A 14764-nucleotide genomic window follows, 5' to 3' on the forward strand; every position below is an offset into this window, starting at 1 on the left:
AAAATTACCTTTGTCTTGGCCAACACACTCAAATTTGATTTCTAGTTTAAAGACGGCTTTTTCTTTTCAAGTTTTGTTGGCGCTATTCTTTTTTTTTTTTAAGATTTTATTTATTTATTTGACAGCGAGAGAGAGAGATCACAAGTAGGCAGAGAGGCAGGCAGAGAGAGAGAGAGGGAAGCAGGCTCCTTGCCGAGCAGAGAGCCCGATGTGGGACTCGATCCCAGGACCCTGAGATCATGACCTGAGCCGAAGGCAGCGGCTTAACTCACTGAGCCACCCAGGCGCCCTGTTGGTGCTATTCTTTATGGCTTTCCTAAAAATAGCACATTGCAGCCCAGTAATACAAGTTAAATTATGTTCTAAGATAATGAGGTAGCCGTACCGGGTAAAAGCTTTCTAGGACACTGGGTCAGAGAGTCATGTGTCTGTCATGCCCTCTGAGACCTGGGAAGGATTTCCCTCTCTTTTCCTGTTGGCTTTTCCCAGTTCGATCTGTTTTGCTAGACCTGCTCTGAGCCCTGGATGTTCCCACCATGGTTATGTAACTCTCCTCCGACTTCTCTGGGTACCCCATGTGGCATGAATTTGTGGGTGCATTTCAGTTTCTCTCTCCAAAAAAGACCCAATGCCTCCCGCCCTGCCAGGCCTGTACCATCTGGCTGGCCCACTTTCCTAGGCACGGTTTCCAGTCTCCCCACCATTTCCCACTGTTGGGCATCCAGCTACTGGGGCTGCTTTCAGCTCCCCACAGAACCCTGTCCCACCCACAATGGGGAACTCCATATCGGGTTGAACTTCCTGCCTGACTTGTTCTTTTCTTCCTGCTCCCACCACCTTCCTTTCATCTGTTAACACCTTGTGAACCTCTCAGTCCCCTTCCCGGGGCATCCTTCCCTGGTCCCAGACTAGATCAGTTTCCCTTGTAATGTGCTCTCATGCTGCTTCATGCATGGGTCCCAGCTCAAAATTATAAGCATGTTTGATTATATGATTCACACTTGACTCTTCCGCTGTATTGTAAACTCCAGTAAAGCAGGGTCTGGAACTATTTGGCTCAACATTGAACCTAGCATTTGTCCTATAGCAAGTGCTCTGTAATTTATCTAAAAATGAATGCATGCATGAATGAAATGCTTTGGCCCAGTGGTCTCTGTCACTTTCCACAGGACCCTGCATATAGATGCTCAATGAACATCTTTTATCTCTTCTTCTTCTATAGGGCATTTCAATAAAGAACTCTGTATAGTGTAAGAGAGTAGCTTGCCTCATTATAAAATGACCAGCCTGGCCACTTCAGGCACACTCAGGAGTGTTTCTTAATGCTCTATACTTGATTTGATGTGGGTGATGGTGGTAAGTCAAACATGACTTAGAGGTGTCCTATACCTGCCAATTCCTGTCTTGCCTTCTGACTCTCAATCTGCCAAATGCAGCTTCTGATTTGCTTATGGTGCATAGGAAAGCAGCGTCGGTTTGAAGATGTTAACGGCAAGCTGGAAACTCAGGGGGCTGTGACTTTCCATTGCTGGGAAGTCCTATAACTTTAGCTTGCTCAGTGGCAAAGCAGGGCACCCAGGACAGCTTCGCTAGCAATTGGCACAAATGAGTGAGAGCTAACATCTGGTCCTTCATGGAAAATTCCTGTACTTAGAGCCGGAAAATAGACCATCATTCCATTAATAAAGGGACCAGAATTAGTCCTTGTTCTCTGTGTTCCACATGCTAGTCATTGATGAATGATAACACTGTCTGGATAGTCTCAAGCAATCAGAGGGGAAGATAAAAAATATGATCCATGGTCACCATTAGCAGCACTGTGCCCTGGAGAGTGTGGGTGGGCCGTGCTGAACCACCCCTACGCTGCCTGGAGACAGACTTCTGTAATTTGCATATTTAGTGACCCCATAGGGAGGGACCATAGACAGAGATGCTGCTTATGATACAACCTCTGCCACACGGTCTGTGTGTCGAAGGAAACTCATCTCTCCGATCAAAGGAAAATCACTAATCAGATTCTGCCTCAAAATAGAAACACCGACCTTTTCTAAAACACACTTCACTGGAATAGAATGATAGGGTTAATGTAATAGAGGCCAGTGTCCCTTAGGTTGTTAGGGGGAGAAAAATGTAAATTGTTGCCAGGAAGATCTTCCTATGATCATGGTTTTAATGGCTTTAATTAAAGAATGAAGACCAATTATTAACCGTCATGCACTGAGTTCCAGACAGCTTCTACTGGGGCAGGTGAGGAGGCCATATGGAAGAGGAGGCTGTGAAGAAGGGGGAGGGCCTCGGAGCTCAGTGTCATCTGTGTCCCCATGGAGCGGACTGGGTGTCCTAAGGAAGCATGGTCCTGGGGAAGCCTGCATGTGTGCGTGTGCGTGTGTGTGCCCACATGTGTAGGTGGATATGACTTGAGGTGGAAGGACACGGAAAATAAATTTAGTTACGTCGCAATCTTGACTTGGGTGTATCTGTATTGGGCATTTAGAGTTTAAAGCTAATTAAATTGATTCATCATCTTTTGTGAAATACCAGAATGATTTTGTAAATGCTAATTACGCTAGAGGACATTTGCATCATTTAAAATCAGGCAATTGGTCACCTACAACATGTAGGTGATTCATTAATTTCAAGCAAACATAACGCGTGTAAGTAAATGGCAGGACTCTGAGGATTTCTCTGGTTGGTTCCGCCTTCTGTCGGGTTGTAATACACTTGTTCACACTGTACTTTTGTTAAGGGTCTCTCCCAGGTTGTAGTCAAATGTCCTGTCCTTCCAAGTGAGTGCCATAGGAGCACCAGTCAGTTATGATATTGGACGAGGCCAATCCTGTGAGTATCTGTCCTGCCCTCGGCCCCTTGCCCGGGGAGGAGGAGGCTAGGTGGTTCCTAACTCCTATGCAGATGTGTTCTCACCTCTTGATCCAAACTCAGGCCACAGTTGATCAGGCCAGAATGAGCCACGGGCATTCAGTCGGTCTATGGCTGCCTAGGAGGTGACCTAGTATAAGAGTCTGTTTTTCAAGGACATTGGTGGTCTGGTGAGTCTTTCAGTTTCTCTCTCAGGAATTTCAGCTGAAGATATGTTGAGAATCAAGCCACCACAAGCAGAACCTTAGCCAAAATGTCCTCAGAATGAAGGAAGTTTGTAAAATCATGAAGCACTTCAAGTCATGAATAAGCAGAAACAAGGGTAAGTAAACGGCACGAAGTCAGGGAGACTTGGGAAGAAAGGGAGCACTGCTGGGGGAGAGCTGAAACTCTCTAACGGAAGAGAACAATCCAGATAATCCAATTATATCCAATTAGAGCTGTATCGGGTGATTCCAGTTTCTGAATTGTAATGTGAGACTCAGCCAAATATTTCCAAGATGTCTGGCTGGGACGCACGCCTCCCCATGGTAATCACACCGCCGAGAAATGCCCGGAATGTAAAGGGACAGAAGAGTATCAGGATTTCCTTGCATGCTGAAGAGCCTACACACAGTATGTATCTGTGATTTACCTAACTCCTTTATTTCTTTCAGTTTTATTGAGATATAGCTGACACAGATCACTGTACACGTTTAGGGTGTGGGGCACAATGACTTCACTTACATATGCTGTGAAGTGATTACTATCCATCATTTCATCCAGACACAAGGGGAAAAAAGAAAAAAAAAATTCTTATTTATTCACTTATTTGTCTTGTAACCAGAAGTTTGTTCCTTCTGGCCCCCGTTATCCAGCACTTACACCCTCTCTCCCCCACCTCTGGGAACCACAATTTTATTTTTAAGATTTTATTTATTTATTTATTTGACAGACAGAGGTCACAAGTAGGCAGAGAGGCAGGCAGAGAGAGGGGGAAGCGGACTCCCTGCTGAGCCGAGAGCCCGATGCGGGGCTCGATCCCAGGACCCTGGGACCATGACCCGAGTGAAGGCAGAGGCTTTAACCCACTGAGCCACCCAGGCGCCCCTGGGAACCTCAATTCTGATCTATTTTTCATATGATTTTTTTTTGTCTTGTTTTGTTTTGTTTAGATCACATAGACGTGAGATCATACAGTATTTGCCTTTCTCTGTCTGAGTTACTTCTTTTAGCACAACGCCCTCTGGTCTGTCCACGTTGTCACAAATGGCAGCGCATTCGTCTTTCATACACTCTATATACACACCACGTTTTCTTCATCCAGTTCATCTGCTGATGGACACGTAAGTTGTTCCCAAGCCTTGGCTGTGGTAAGTGACGCTGCCATGAACACGGGGATCCAAATATCTTTCAAGATAGTGATCTGGTTTCTTTTGGATAGAAACCCAGAATTAGAGTTGCTGGATTATATGGTATTTCCATTTTTAATTTTTGGAAGAACATTCGTACTGTTTTCCATAGTGGCTACACCAGTTTACAACCTCCCTGCGCCCCTCGCTCCCTGCAGAAGGGCTCCCTTTTCTCCACATCCTCACCTGCATTTACCTCTTGTCTTTCTGATGCTCACTATTCTAACAGGCATGAGGTGATGTCTCATTGTGGTTTTGATTGTATTTCCCTGATGATTAACGATAAACACCTTCTCATGTACCTGTTGGCCATTTGTATATCTTCTTTGGAAAAATGTTTATGTAGGTCCTTTGCCCATTTTAATTGGTTATTTGATTTTTTGTTATAGAGTTGTATAAGTTTTTTAAAATATATTTTGGATATTAACCCTTTCCATCCCTTTCTGTAGATTGTCTTTTCACTTGTTGATCATCCTTTTTGCTGTGTAGAAGCTTTTTAATTTGAGGTATTACCACTTTGTTTATTTTTGATTGTGTTCTAGGTGCCACACCCCAAAACTTATCACTGAAATCCATTCCAAGGAGCTTTTTTCATACTTTCTTTTTCGAGTTTTATGGTTTCAGGTGTTCAGGTTCTTAATCCATGTTGAATTAATTTCTTGTGACTGGTGTGAGATAGGGATCAAGGTTCATTCTTTTCCATATGATTATTCAATTTCTCCCATACCATCTATTGAAGATACTTTTTCTCTTGAAAAGTATTGAGTATTCTTGGCTCCCTTGTCAAATATCAGTTGATTATATATGTCTGTATAAGCATGGGTTTCTTTCTGGGCTCTCAGTCTTTGCCACTGGTCTGGTGTCTATTTTTATGCCAGTACCATACTGTTTTGATTGTAGCTTTATAATACAGCTTGAAATCAGGAAGTGTGATGCCTCTAGCTTTATTCTTTCTCAGGATTACTTTAGCTATTTGGGGTCTTTTAGTTTTTTTTTTATTTTTGGGGGGGGGTTCTTTCTGTTATTGTCCAAGTGCTCTGCCTGGCTTTTACCTCCATCTTGCATTCCTCACTTTCTCTGTCCTAGTTAACTGCCACTTTTTTTGTCCTATACTCTTCACTAGAGATACTCATGACCCAGGGCAAAGTGTTGATGAGGGCTGTAAAGGTTACTCACCTTTCAGGTCACCCAAGGGGTACTCTAGACACAGCATGGCACAGGCTGCCTTTGACTTTGTAATCAATTTATCTTCATAATGGATGGATGAGAACGTGACAGTTTAGCTCAGATATTAGGTCACAGCTAAGTTTAGAGTGTTTCTCTCTCTCTCTCTCTCCTATTAAGGAATCAGCTTACTCTCATCGTTACATTCTTCCTTCCTCCATTCAAAGACAGAAAAATAGCTGTACAACAGGGACATCTTAGTGCTAACACACACGTAGTTTGGCTAAGGTACTCTTTCCAGGAGCACACAGGAACCTTTATAGCTTTTCTGTTTGTCTACACGTTTATGCTCTAGAGTGGTAGTAGGCAGATCTCCCCAATTTTCATATTGCCGTACTGTAAATATATACTCTTCCTCTTCAAATTAGCCTTGGCCATGGCACAGAAGTAATTTCAAAAAGTATGTAATTGCTTCTTCATGTTAACATTATAACCTCCCTGAGTTTTAGGAGGGCCTGTGGCCACCCAGTTTGCAACTTATTTCCTAGGCTTCCTGGTGGCCAGGTGTGGTCTTGTGACTCAGTTTCCCCCAGTAAAATGTGAGCAAAGTGATGACAATTTTTTAAAGGAAATCACTTACCCTCCACTTTCCCTTCGACTACCTTCCAGCCCCAGATGGGATATTGGCTAACCAGCTCAACTCATGCAGATGAGGTGCGTGTAGCAGGACATGGCAGAATGATAGGCTAGAAGGAAGCCGACCCCTCAGTAGCCTGGTGGAGCAGAGCCATCTGTGCCCTGGAGACTCCCTGGGCTGATAGAAGGGAGAGCAATAAATATCACTTTCTTGCCTGAGTTTTCTCCTCTATTTTTTAGTTTCTTTTTTACAATAGCCTTGTTGATGCCCTCACTGATACAAAGTGGTGCATACCAAGTCCTCAGGAACCACGCCGAGTGCTGAATAAGTGTCATGTCACTTAATTTTCTAGCAACTCTCCTAAAATAGATACTAATTGCTCATTTGACAGGTGTACACACAGGCTTACAGAGGCTAAATGATTCGCCCAAGATGGTAAGGCTATAAAGCAGTAGAAAGAACCTGGATAGGTTCTGAAGCTCTGAAGGGCTTCAAAACACAGATCCTAAATCTTTGTGCCCTAGCATACCTTGGTATTACTGTTCAGTCTTTTTTTTTTTTTTCTTTTTCTTTTTAGACAGAGCATTTTTGAAGCATTCTTGTCAGCTAATTTAAAGTTTCTGTCCATTACACACTGTAGCTTTTGATTGCTTCTCTGCTTAGTTTGGTGCAGAATGCTCATTTTATTCTTTTTTGGAGGGGAGTGCGGTGAGGATTGTCCCTTGGTTTTGAATAGATTCATCTTACTTTGTTCATTAAACTGTAAATCCCTCAGGAAGTAATGCTCGTGGTACAAATGTGGCTAAATAATGACAACTCTCTGTCTCAAGGGATAAGAGCTGCCTAGTCTTCCGGAGTGACTCAGTATTCTCTTACGTAATGTTTTTCTCCTGGGCGGATAAATTCTGTTGTCAGTGAATCAGTCCCAGTGAACAACCTCTGATCTTAAATACATTCTCATGGTAGCAGCATATTTGAATAGAGGGAACATCCAAAACGATGGTTTTACATAACGAATGATGCCCATTCTATTTATCACTAAATATAAGCAGGTGGAACTTAAAATTTTCATGATTGCTCTTTAGTCAAATGTTAGATTCATGATCCTTCTGCCATGTGTAAGTTAGTAATAAGTATGCTGCATAATAAAAGAAAGCCCCAAATGCATCAATAAGATATATTTGTATCAGTGTATCAAACAGAATATGTATTTTTTTCTTTTTTTAAAAATTATTTATTTATTTGAGAAAGCAAGTGAGAGAGCAAGAAGGGGAGAGAGCAGGAGTGGCGGGGGGGGAGGGGCACAGAGAGAAAGGGAGAAGTAGACTCCCCACTGAGCAGGAAGCACAACACTGCGCTTGATCTGGTGCTTAATCTGGAGCTCAATCCGGCTCCATCCCAGGATTATGGGATCATGACCTAAGCCGAAGGCAGACACTTAACCGATGGAAGCACCCAGGCACCCCAAGGGGTGTGTATGTGTGTGTGTGTGTGTGTGTGTGTGTGTGTGTTTTCCTAACATGAGAGCAGTCTGGAGGTGGATAGCCAAGGATTGACATGAGGCCCTTGGTCATTGGCTTCTCAGGCTCCTTCTAACTTTTTCTTTGTAAATCCCTGAAAATGGTTTCTATTCTAAAGATTCCCTCATGGTTAGCAAAACCCCCTGTAGTGACAGTCATCGTGTCAGAGTTGCAGGAAGTGGGATGGGGAGAGGGCAGAGGGCCTTTGTCTGCCTATTTCCTTGTAAAGACCTTTTTCAGATTGTTTATTAAATGAACTTTCACTTCATTGGTCAGAATTAGCTATACCTACTTACATAGTTGCCTGGATGAAATCAAGGTTTTGTCTTGTTTTTAGTTAGGGAAGAAGGCGAACAATCAAATCAATGGTGGGTAGACTGCCTGCCTTCTGATTAGAAAATTCCTGCCATTCTACACCAGGGGTTGGCAAACTGTGGCCTTGGACCAAACCTGGCTCGCAGCGTGTTTTTTTATACGTAACGAATTATTGAAACAAAGCCATATGAATTCATTTTTGTATTGTCTATAGTGGATTTAACACCACAACAAGCAGAGCTGAGTAGTTGTCACAGGATCCACAGCGATCCTATGGTCCCCAAGGGTAAAACAGTTCCTCTCTGGTCCTATTGAAAAAGTTTGCCAACCCTGTTCTAGATCGTGGAAGACAGGTGCTGATGAACAAATGACTTCATTCCTTGGGATGTTATAGGAACAGGGTTGAGCCTAATGTAGATTCAGTAACAATCTACTCACCAGCCCCAGTGAAATTAAATCTCTTAGGCATACATTACATATAAGTAACATGACTACCAGTGGCAGATTCAACAACAAGGAGTTTGTTTATCTCACACACAAAGAAGTCCAGAAGTACATGGTCTGGGGCTGGTGTGGATGCTGAATGATGCTTTCAGAACTGGATTCTTGTTTTCTCCCCAACCATGGCCGAATGTTGACTTCCATCTCCATGCTTAAAAACATTAGGTCTGCATCCTGCCTCAGAAGAAGGGGTAGGTGTCAAAGGCCAAAAGGGGCACGAGTCTGTCTCTTTCCAGAACCTTCCCAGAGGTCCTTATTGGCCAGGACTGTATTCTCATGACACCTGCTGGTTGCAGAGGATCCTGAGGTGGCGAGAATGTACAATGGACACCGACCGAGGCAAACAAATGGAGAGGGAGACCGGAGCAGTATGACAGGAGCAGGGCTCCTCACACTTAATGGGGCCACTCTAGCACCTTCTGAGGGTCTCACCTTAGCTCCCTGCTCCTTCCTGTAGCTGTTCCTGAAATTGATCTTGTTCTCCACCCTCCCTTTCCTATTTCTGGCTAGGTGAGAAACCTGGAAGCGAGCCAGAAGAGGTGAAGCTGCAGAAAGCCAGCAAACAGATTGTGCAGAATGCCATCTTGCAAGCCGTGCAGCAAGTCTCCCAGGAGAGCCGGCAGAGGGGGGACAGAGCCCGTGACAGCCGGGGTGGCCTCCAGCTGGGCGTCGGGGAATTAACCAAGAAGCACGAAAAGAAGTAACACCGTCGATTTGGCTCTTGTCGCCTGCTTGGTTTCTGGCCTTCCTCTTAGTATAGGATGCGTTGCCAAAATGTTGCCAGTAAAGCAAACCAAAATGTCATCGGCACCTAGAAGTAGGATGAATTCGCGCTAGCCCTTGGCTGAGATGCACTGTTTTGAAAAGTGCGTTAGGTAGTTCTGTTTATATTAATGCAGTGCCTCTGAAACGGAGTGGGCCCACACAGGACACTGTAATTGCAGAAGTAGTTTTGCAACACCATTTATTTTTAAGGTCTCCCCCCCCCACCCCGAGATTCTGTCTTGCTTATTTACTTTTGCTTTTTACGCACCTTTTTGTGAGTTTAAACAGCGACCCTTTTTGCTGAGATACTGAGTATGGTACTGTGTTCTTTATATTTTAAAAAGACATGCTGGAAAGGTGAAGGAATGGGGTTTGTCAACTTCAAATAGGAATTGAAGGCTTCACTGGGTTCAGGTCCAAGATCAAATGGAGCAAAGGCAAATTCTAAGACTCAGTCCCTCAGGATCTTACAAGGCATATATTTATATTACTTTTTAGAAAGGAGGAGTTTGACTTTTAAAGGACTCAGGTTTTTTTGTTTTTTTGTTTGTTTGTTTGTTTGTTTTTTTGGTCTCAGTTCTCTCCATGGTTGGATAGCTGGTCTTTACTCTCTGTGCAGAAATCCTTTGGAAATACGGATTTCTTTTTCCATCAAAATTAAAATAAGAAAAGTGATAGATCTAGATGCATGAGTTGCCAATGACTATTTTTTCGAAGCCCTATGAAGAGCAACTGGAAACATAGATTCCATTTATAAACACTGTTACCATCAGGCTATGTCTTTGCATTAGTACCTTTCTAATAGGAGCTTTTCTTTCCCCACCCACAAATTAAAATTATATTTTTGAAGTCATGAAAATCATACATGTCAGGAATAAATAACACTGAAAATGGGAAAAACCAATTTTTAACTCTCTGAAGAGTGGAAACAATAAAGTAACAATGTTTTGGACAATGCAGTTATGGAGATATATGTGCATATGAATAAAGCCATCATTATAGCAATGGTCTATGACCTTGGCTCCACTCCCATGTCAATAATGTGCATCTTTCTAGAGTCATCACAATCCCATAGTCTGGGTTTCACAACAGTCATTGAGTTGGTGCTACTGAAGACAAAGAAAGAATTTGGCCTTTAGTAAAAACCCTGTGGCTTCAGAATATTAATGTCTACATTTGATAGTTTTTTTTTAAAGCCAGTATCAGCATATATGATATGACTGATATTAAGATATACTTCTAGAATTCCAGTATGTTATGCTTTCCAGAATGGATACTATTGATTATAGTAGATAAATGCAAACAATCTCTTATCAGTTTTCTTAGATTATCTCACATGATGCACAGCTGGAAAAAATTCACAGGAAGAAAGGCTATGAGAGGGAGCAGAGAGAGTTAAAATTTAAGTGTGATTTATTTATAAATATTTTTTGGCAGAACTCATGATAATCGAAGAATGAGTTAAGTTGATCTGAAGTCATATAATCGATATGGTATGATTGCACAGTCTGTAGATAATGGGAATGAAAGTAGTAAGATAAATTATTCAGAAGGATCTACTATAAAAAGTAAACCCAATGCTTGTAGTTTGCAAGTGACCTAGCACCATGCGTACTAAGCTGTCTGGTTATAACCAGTCCTGGACCTTGCTGTCATATCATGTGGCGGAAATACATAAATGCACTATCTTTCTTCTTTGGTGTGTCTGTGCTAATCATTGAGGATCTTTGAGAACATCTGATTAACTTCAATATCTAAACATTATTTGTAAATAAAATATATCCAGCTTTGAAATATGTTGTCACTTCTATACCCTACTGTGTGGCTCATTTCATATGTGTATCTTACATTCTTTTGGCACCATGAGGCACCCCAAGTTTTCCAAACCCCTAGATATCATGATCCTGAGAGTGTTTCTTCCCTGGGCCTGTATTGTAAGCCTGTGGGATGGCAGTTCCTGAGCCTAGAATGGGAAAGGACGTGTGCTACAAAGTGGCCTTTTGATCTCAGGAAGTAAAGGTGAGTGGATCTAGAATGTGTAGTGTCTTTCATGATCTTTGTGAGATGGAACATCTACAGCAGGGAACACAGAGATTGAGAAATTCTTGAAAGAAGAAAAGAAAGTTGAGCGACACCTGCACCCAGTAGGTTGGGGCCATATTGGCAGAATCCTAAGGAAGCTCAGCCGTAAAAATAAGTCCATCTGTTAAACTCTTGCTAATCTCTCTCAGTATAAATTTATTGGCCTTGAAAGGAGCATATCGAGCTTCATGTGGCATAGCATTAAGATGGGTTACCAGTTGGCTATTATCATAAACCAGCACACAGCTCTTGGTTTTTGGAATTCATAGGAATATTTATTTAATGTCTTTTAGCTTCCTGATTTACTACATGGCAAAGCAGACATGGGCCTCCCAGCTCTGTGTGATCAGCTGTTCATCTCCTACTTTGCCTGGCCCTGGAGTAGACCAAAAAGAGAAATCCTTTTATGTTACTTTGCTTTTCTGTAATAATCTATCCAGTATGGGCAGTATTGTAAATAGATACAAAACAACTTCCTGCCTCCTGGGCTTCATCTCCCCCCACCCTGTCCCCAACACACTTTTTTAGCTGCTTCATCTTCCCTTATGGTGGGATTTCAGGTTACAAAAAAAAAAAAAAAAAGAACCATTTAAAAATAACCATGTTATTTATTCCAATCCGGAATGAATAACTATTTTCAAGGTATTACAAAAAAAATTAGAAAAGGGAGTTTTCAACTTATCCACTGTAATGGCTATTCCAATAAGGTACAAAAGGAAATAAAAAGTTCTGAGAAATTTGGTAACTATTTTAGTCACTACAGTACCCAAACAGGTGAAAAAGACTAAACCCTTGAGTAAAGTCTTTAGTTCATGTAAGGAGATTGTGGAAACCACAAAATAATATCTTTCCTCTTGAGCATGAGAAAGTTTTCTGAAATATATTACTACACATTAACTCATTTTTCTCATTGTTACAACCCCAAAATATGTTGCATCTGGGAAGATCTTATCTTTTGCAGATAAAGTCACACTGAGTCTCAGAAGGATAAGTATATCCTAAGTGATGAATAGCAAGTAGTATTTGGCACAGAAATACATGAATCACTGATCTTGAACTTTGAGAGCATATGAATTAGCTAAGGGAGCCTAGGAAATATAAATTCTGGGCATCTCTATGTTAAGATGGAAGAATAAAACTGTCTCCTAGTAAGAAATGTCACAAAAATAGTAAAGGGCCAGAAAAATCATCATCAGTAGAAATAGCTCAATGCCATTAACGTCAGAAAGTGGTAGCTAAAGAAGGAAAAGGAAACCGCAGAGGGAACAAAATAGAAGTTCGCTACAGAGCATGGCAAGTTCACTTATCTTTCCTCCTCAGAGCCACATGCAAAGTCCATGGAATCCGGACCCAGGTGTGGAGAAAGATGAGTGTGGTGGGTGATGTTATTGTTTGTCTGTCGACTACCGTGTAGTGGAAATGGCTCATAGGAAGAAAAAGGCAAAGTTGGAGAAGGTGCTCTTCCCACATGGCAGTGACAGAATTATCGTACAGAAATGAAGAAAGGAAAAGATAAACACATATTGAAAAATTCCCTCAAGGTGTTCTAGAAAATGGATACAAAGTGTTCAATACCAATACTTCTGGAATAAGAGAAATATCTTAGAAATTCCTAGGCTGAGAGCAAGCCATTTATGGAGGTAAAAACTTTAGGCTGGTGCAGACTACTTCATAGCAACAATCAATACTCTATCAGAAGAGAGAAAAGTCTACAAAATTACAAAGTAGCCCTGAAAAGGAAAGTATGAAGTAAGCTTGTTATTCCCAGCCAACACTCACTGGAGAATAAAGGCAAATTAAATAAAAAAAAAAAGGAAGGAAGAAAAGTCAAGGGTTACTGGTGCTCAAGGGCCCTTCTTGAAAAACTGCCTATCCATGAACTTCAGCCACCTAAAATTTAAAACAGTCTAGGGGCACCTGGGTGACACAGTCAGGTAAGCGTCTGATTTCTTGATTTCAGTCATGATCTCAGGGTCAAGGGTTCAAGCCCCCTTTCAGGTTTCCCACTCAGCCTGGAGTCTGCTTAAGATTCTCTCCCTCTCCCTCTGCCCCTCCCCTGCTCTCTACCTAAAATAAATAAATTAATCTTGAAAAAAAAAAGTCTAACAATGGAGGAGCTACAGTAAAAGGACTGGTGAGGAGTATTGCCTTCATTTAAATATCAAGTAAACATTACATAATTGTGAAGATTAGGCCAAAGAATATAAATTGTTACATCTTGACAGTATAAAGATACAACTGACAAAAATCATGAGGTGGGACAAAGGAAATGATACCGTGCTCATGACTTCATCTGTCAGAGAAGAGAGAATTGGTATGATCTTAAGTTGAATGATCTGGTTAAAAAATTCAGTGATACAAAATTCTTAATCGATTTCATAATTCCTTTTCTTAACCTGAGAGGAATGTATTAGAAAAATAATACGTTATGCTAAAGAAAGATTTATTAAAGTTAACAGTACTTTTAGTTTCATTTAGGTTCTTTTTCTTTCATTAAATTAAAAAAGTATTAAGAGATATGTATTTTATGTATATATAGTTTATCTCATATCTGCCATTCTATCATCTATCTATCTATCTATCATCTCTCTAAATTCCCTAATGCTATACCTGATCACTTTTGGCTTACTCTACTAAAGCCGAACAGGAAGACTGGCAGCTTGTGAAAAACCAGGGTGATCTTCCCATTGAGAAAAATAATTCCTTTAATCATTAGACTTAGGCCACAGATGGCCCACAGTCTAAGTAAAAAGTGAAGAAAAAAATAGATTTATTCCTATAGTGCTTTTCAGTTTTTAGAGCAAGTTACTGTTTATTGTACAGCAGGTTCCTACCTGATTTCTACTTAACCAATTAAGCAGTTCATTTCTTATATGGTTCACAGTTGTGTGTAAGGATCGACGTTCTTGCGTGCTCCTCTCATCGAGATACTCTGGCTCTGTTGGTGGCCCTCTCCACGCTCTCAGCATTAGCCCTTTTTCTGTGCACAGATGGCTTCTTACTGCAAATAGCTGCCACTTTTTGCCTGTGGGATTTTTCTAGCTATAGCTGTGTGTTCAGCCCACACAAGGGGCAGCTGGGAGCACAAGGGGGCCATGGCCCAGGGAGAAGCCCTGTAAGGATGATAGATGGGAGCTGGCACCTCCGTGTCCCAGCCCCGTGGCCCCTCGGGCGGGCCCACTCTGAGGCACAGCGCGCAGTCTTCTAGCGGTTACCAGCCTGATGAGTCCCAGGTGTGCATGGCCCGTGCCTGCTCTCTCTCGCTTCGCCATCTTCCTTCTCACTGGTGCTTCCTAAGGTGAGCTCCGAGATGAAGTATGTTCACCCACATCTTTGTTTCAGGGTCCACTTCTCAGGAAACTAAGCTGAACATAGTGGCACTATGGTTATTTCTTATCAAGAAAACTGAGGTTTCTCATGACTTCTGCTTCGTTGCAGGAAAATTGGTCCAGCCTTTCTGCAGAGACAATCTGCTCCAGCCAGATACCGGGCAGGGGCTGGCCCCTTTCAAA

The 14764-nt window shown here is 41.9% G+C and overlaps 1 protein-coding gene across 2 annotated transcripts in view; it reads left to right on the forward strand.

Annotated features, from left to right (window-relative positions):
* The window catches only part of AKAIN1 (A-kinase anchor inhibitor 1), a 50151-nt gene extending 39235 nt beyond the window's left edge, over positions 1-10916 (forward strand). Inside the window, exons 1-2 of one of the 2 annotated variants that reach the window (XM_046025432.1) lie at positions 3403-3492; positions 8916-10916. In XM_046025432.1, the coding sequence (XP_045881388.1) occupies positions 3405-3492; positions 8916-9109 (282 nt within the window). In that variant the 5' untranslated portion in view covers positions 3403-3404 and the 3' untranslated portion in view covers positions 9110-10916. Of the gene's footprint in view, positions 1-3402; positions 3493-8915 lie in introns of those variants that run through there. The other variant, XM_046025433.1, reaches the window with a different exon arrangement.
* Positions 10917-14764: the final 3848 nt, after the last annotated feature.

The sequence above is a fragment of the Meles meles genome, chromosome 12 (genome assembly GCF_922984935.1).
Source record: "Meles meles chromosome 12, mMelMel3.1 paternal haplotype, whole genome shotgun sequence".
In the NCBI taxonomy this organism is placed as follows: domain Eukaryota; kingdom Metazoa; phylum Chordata; class Mammalia; order Carnivora; family Mustelidae; genus Meles; species Meles meles.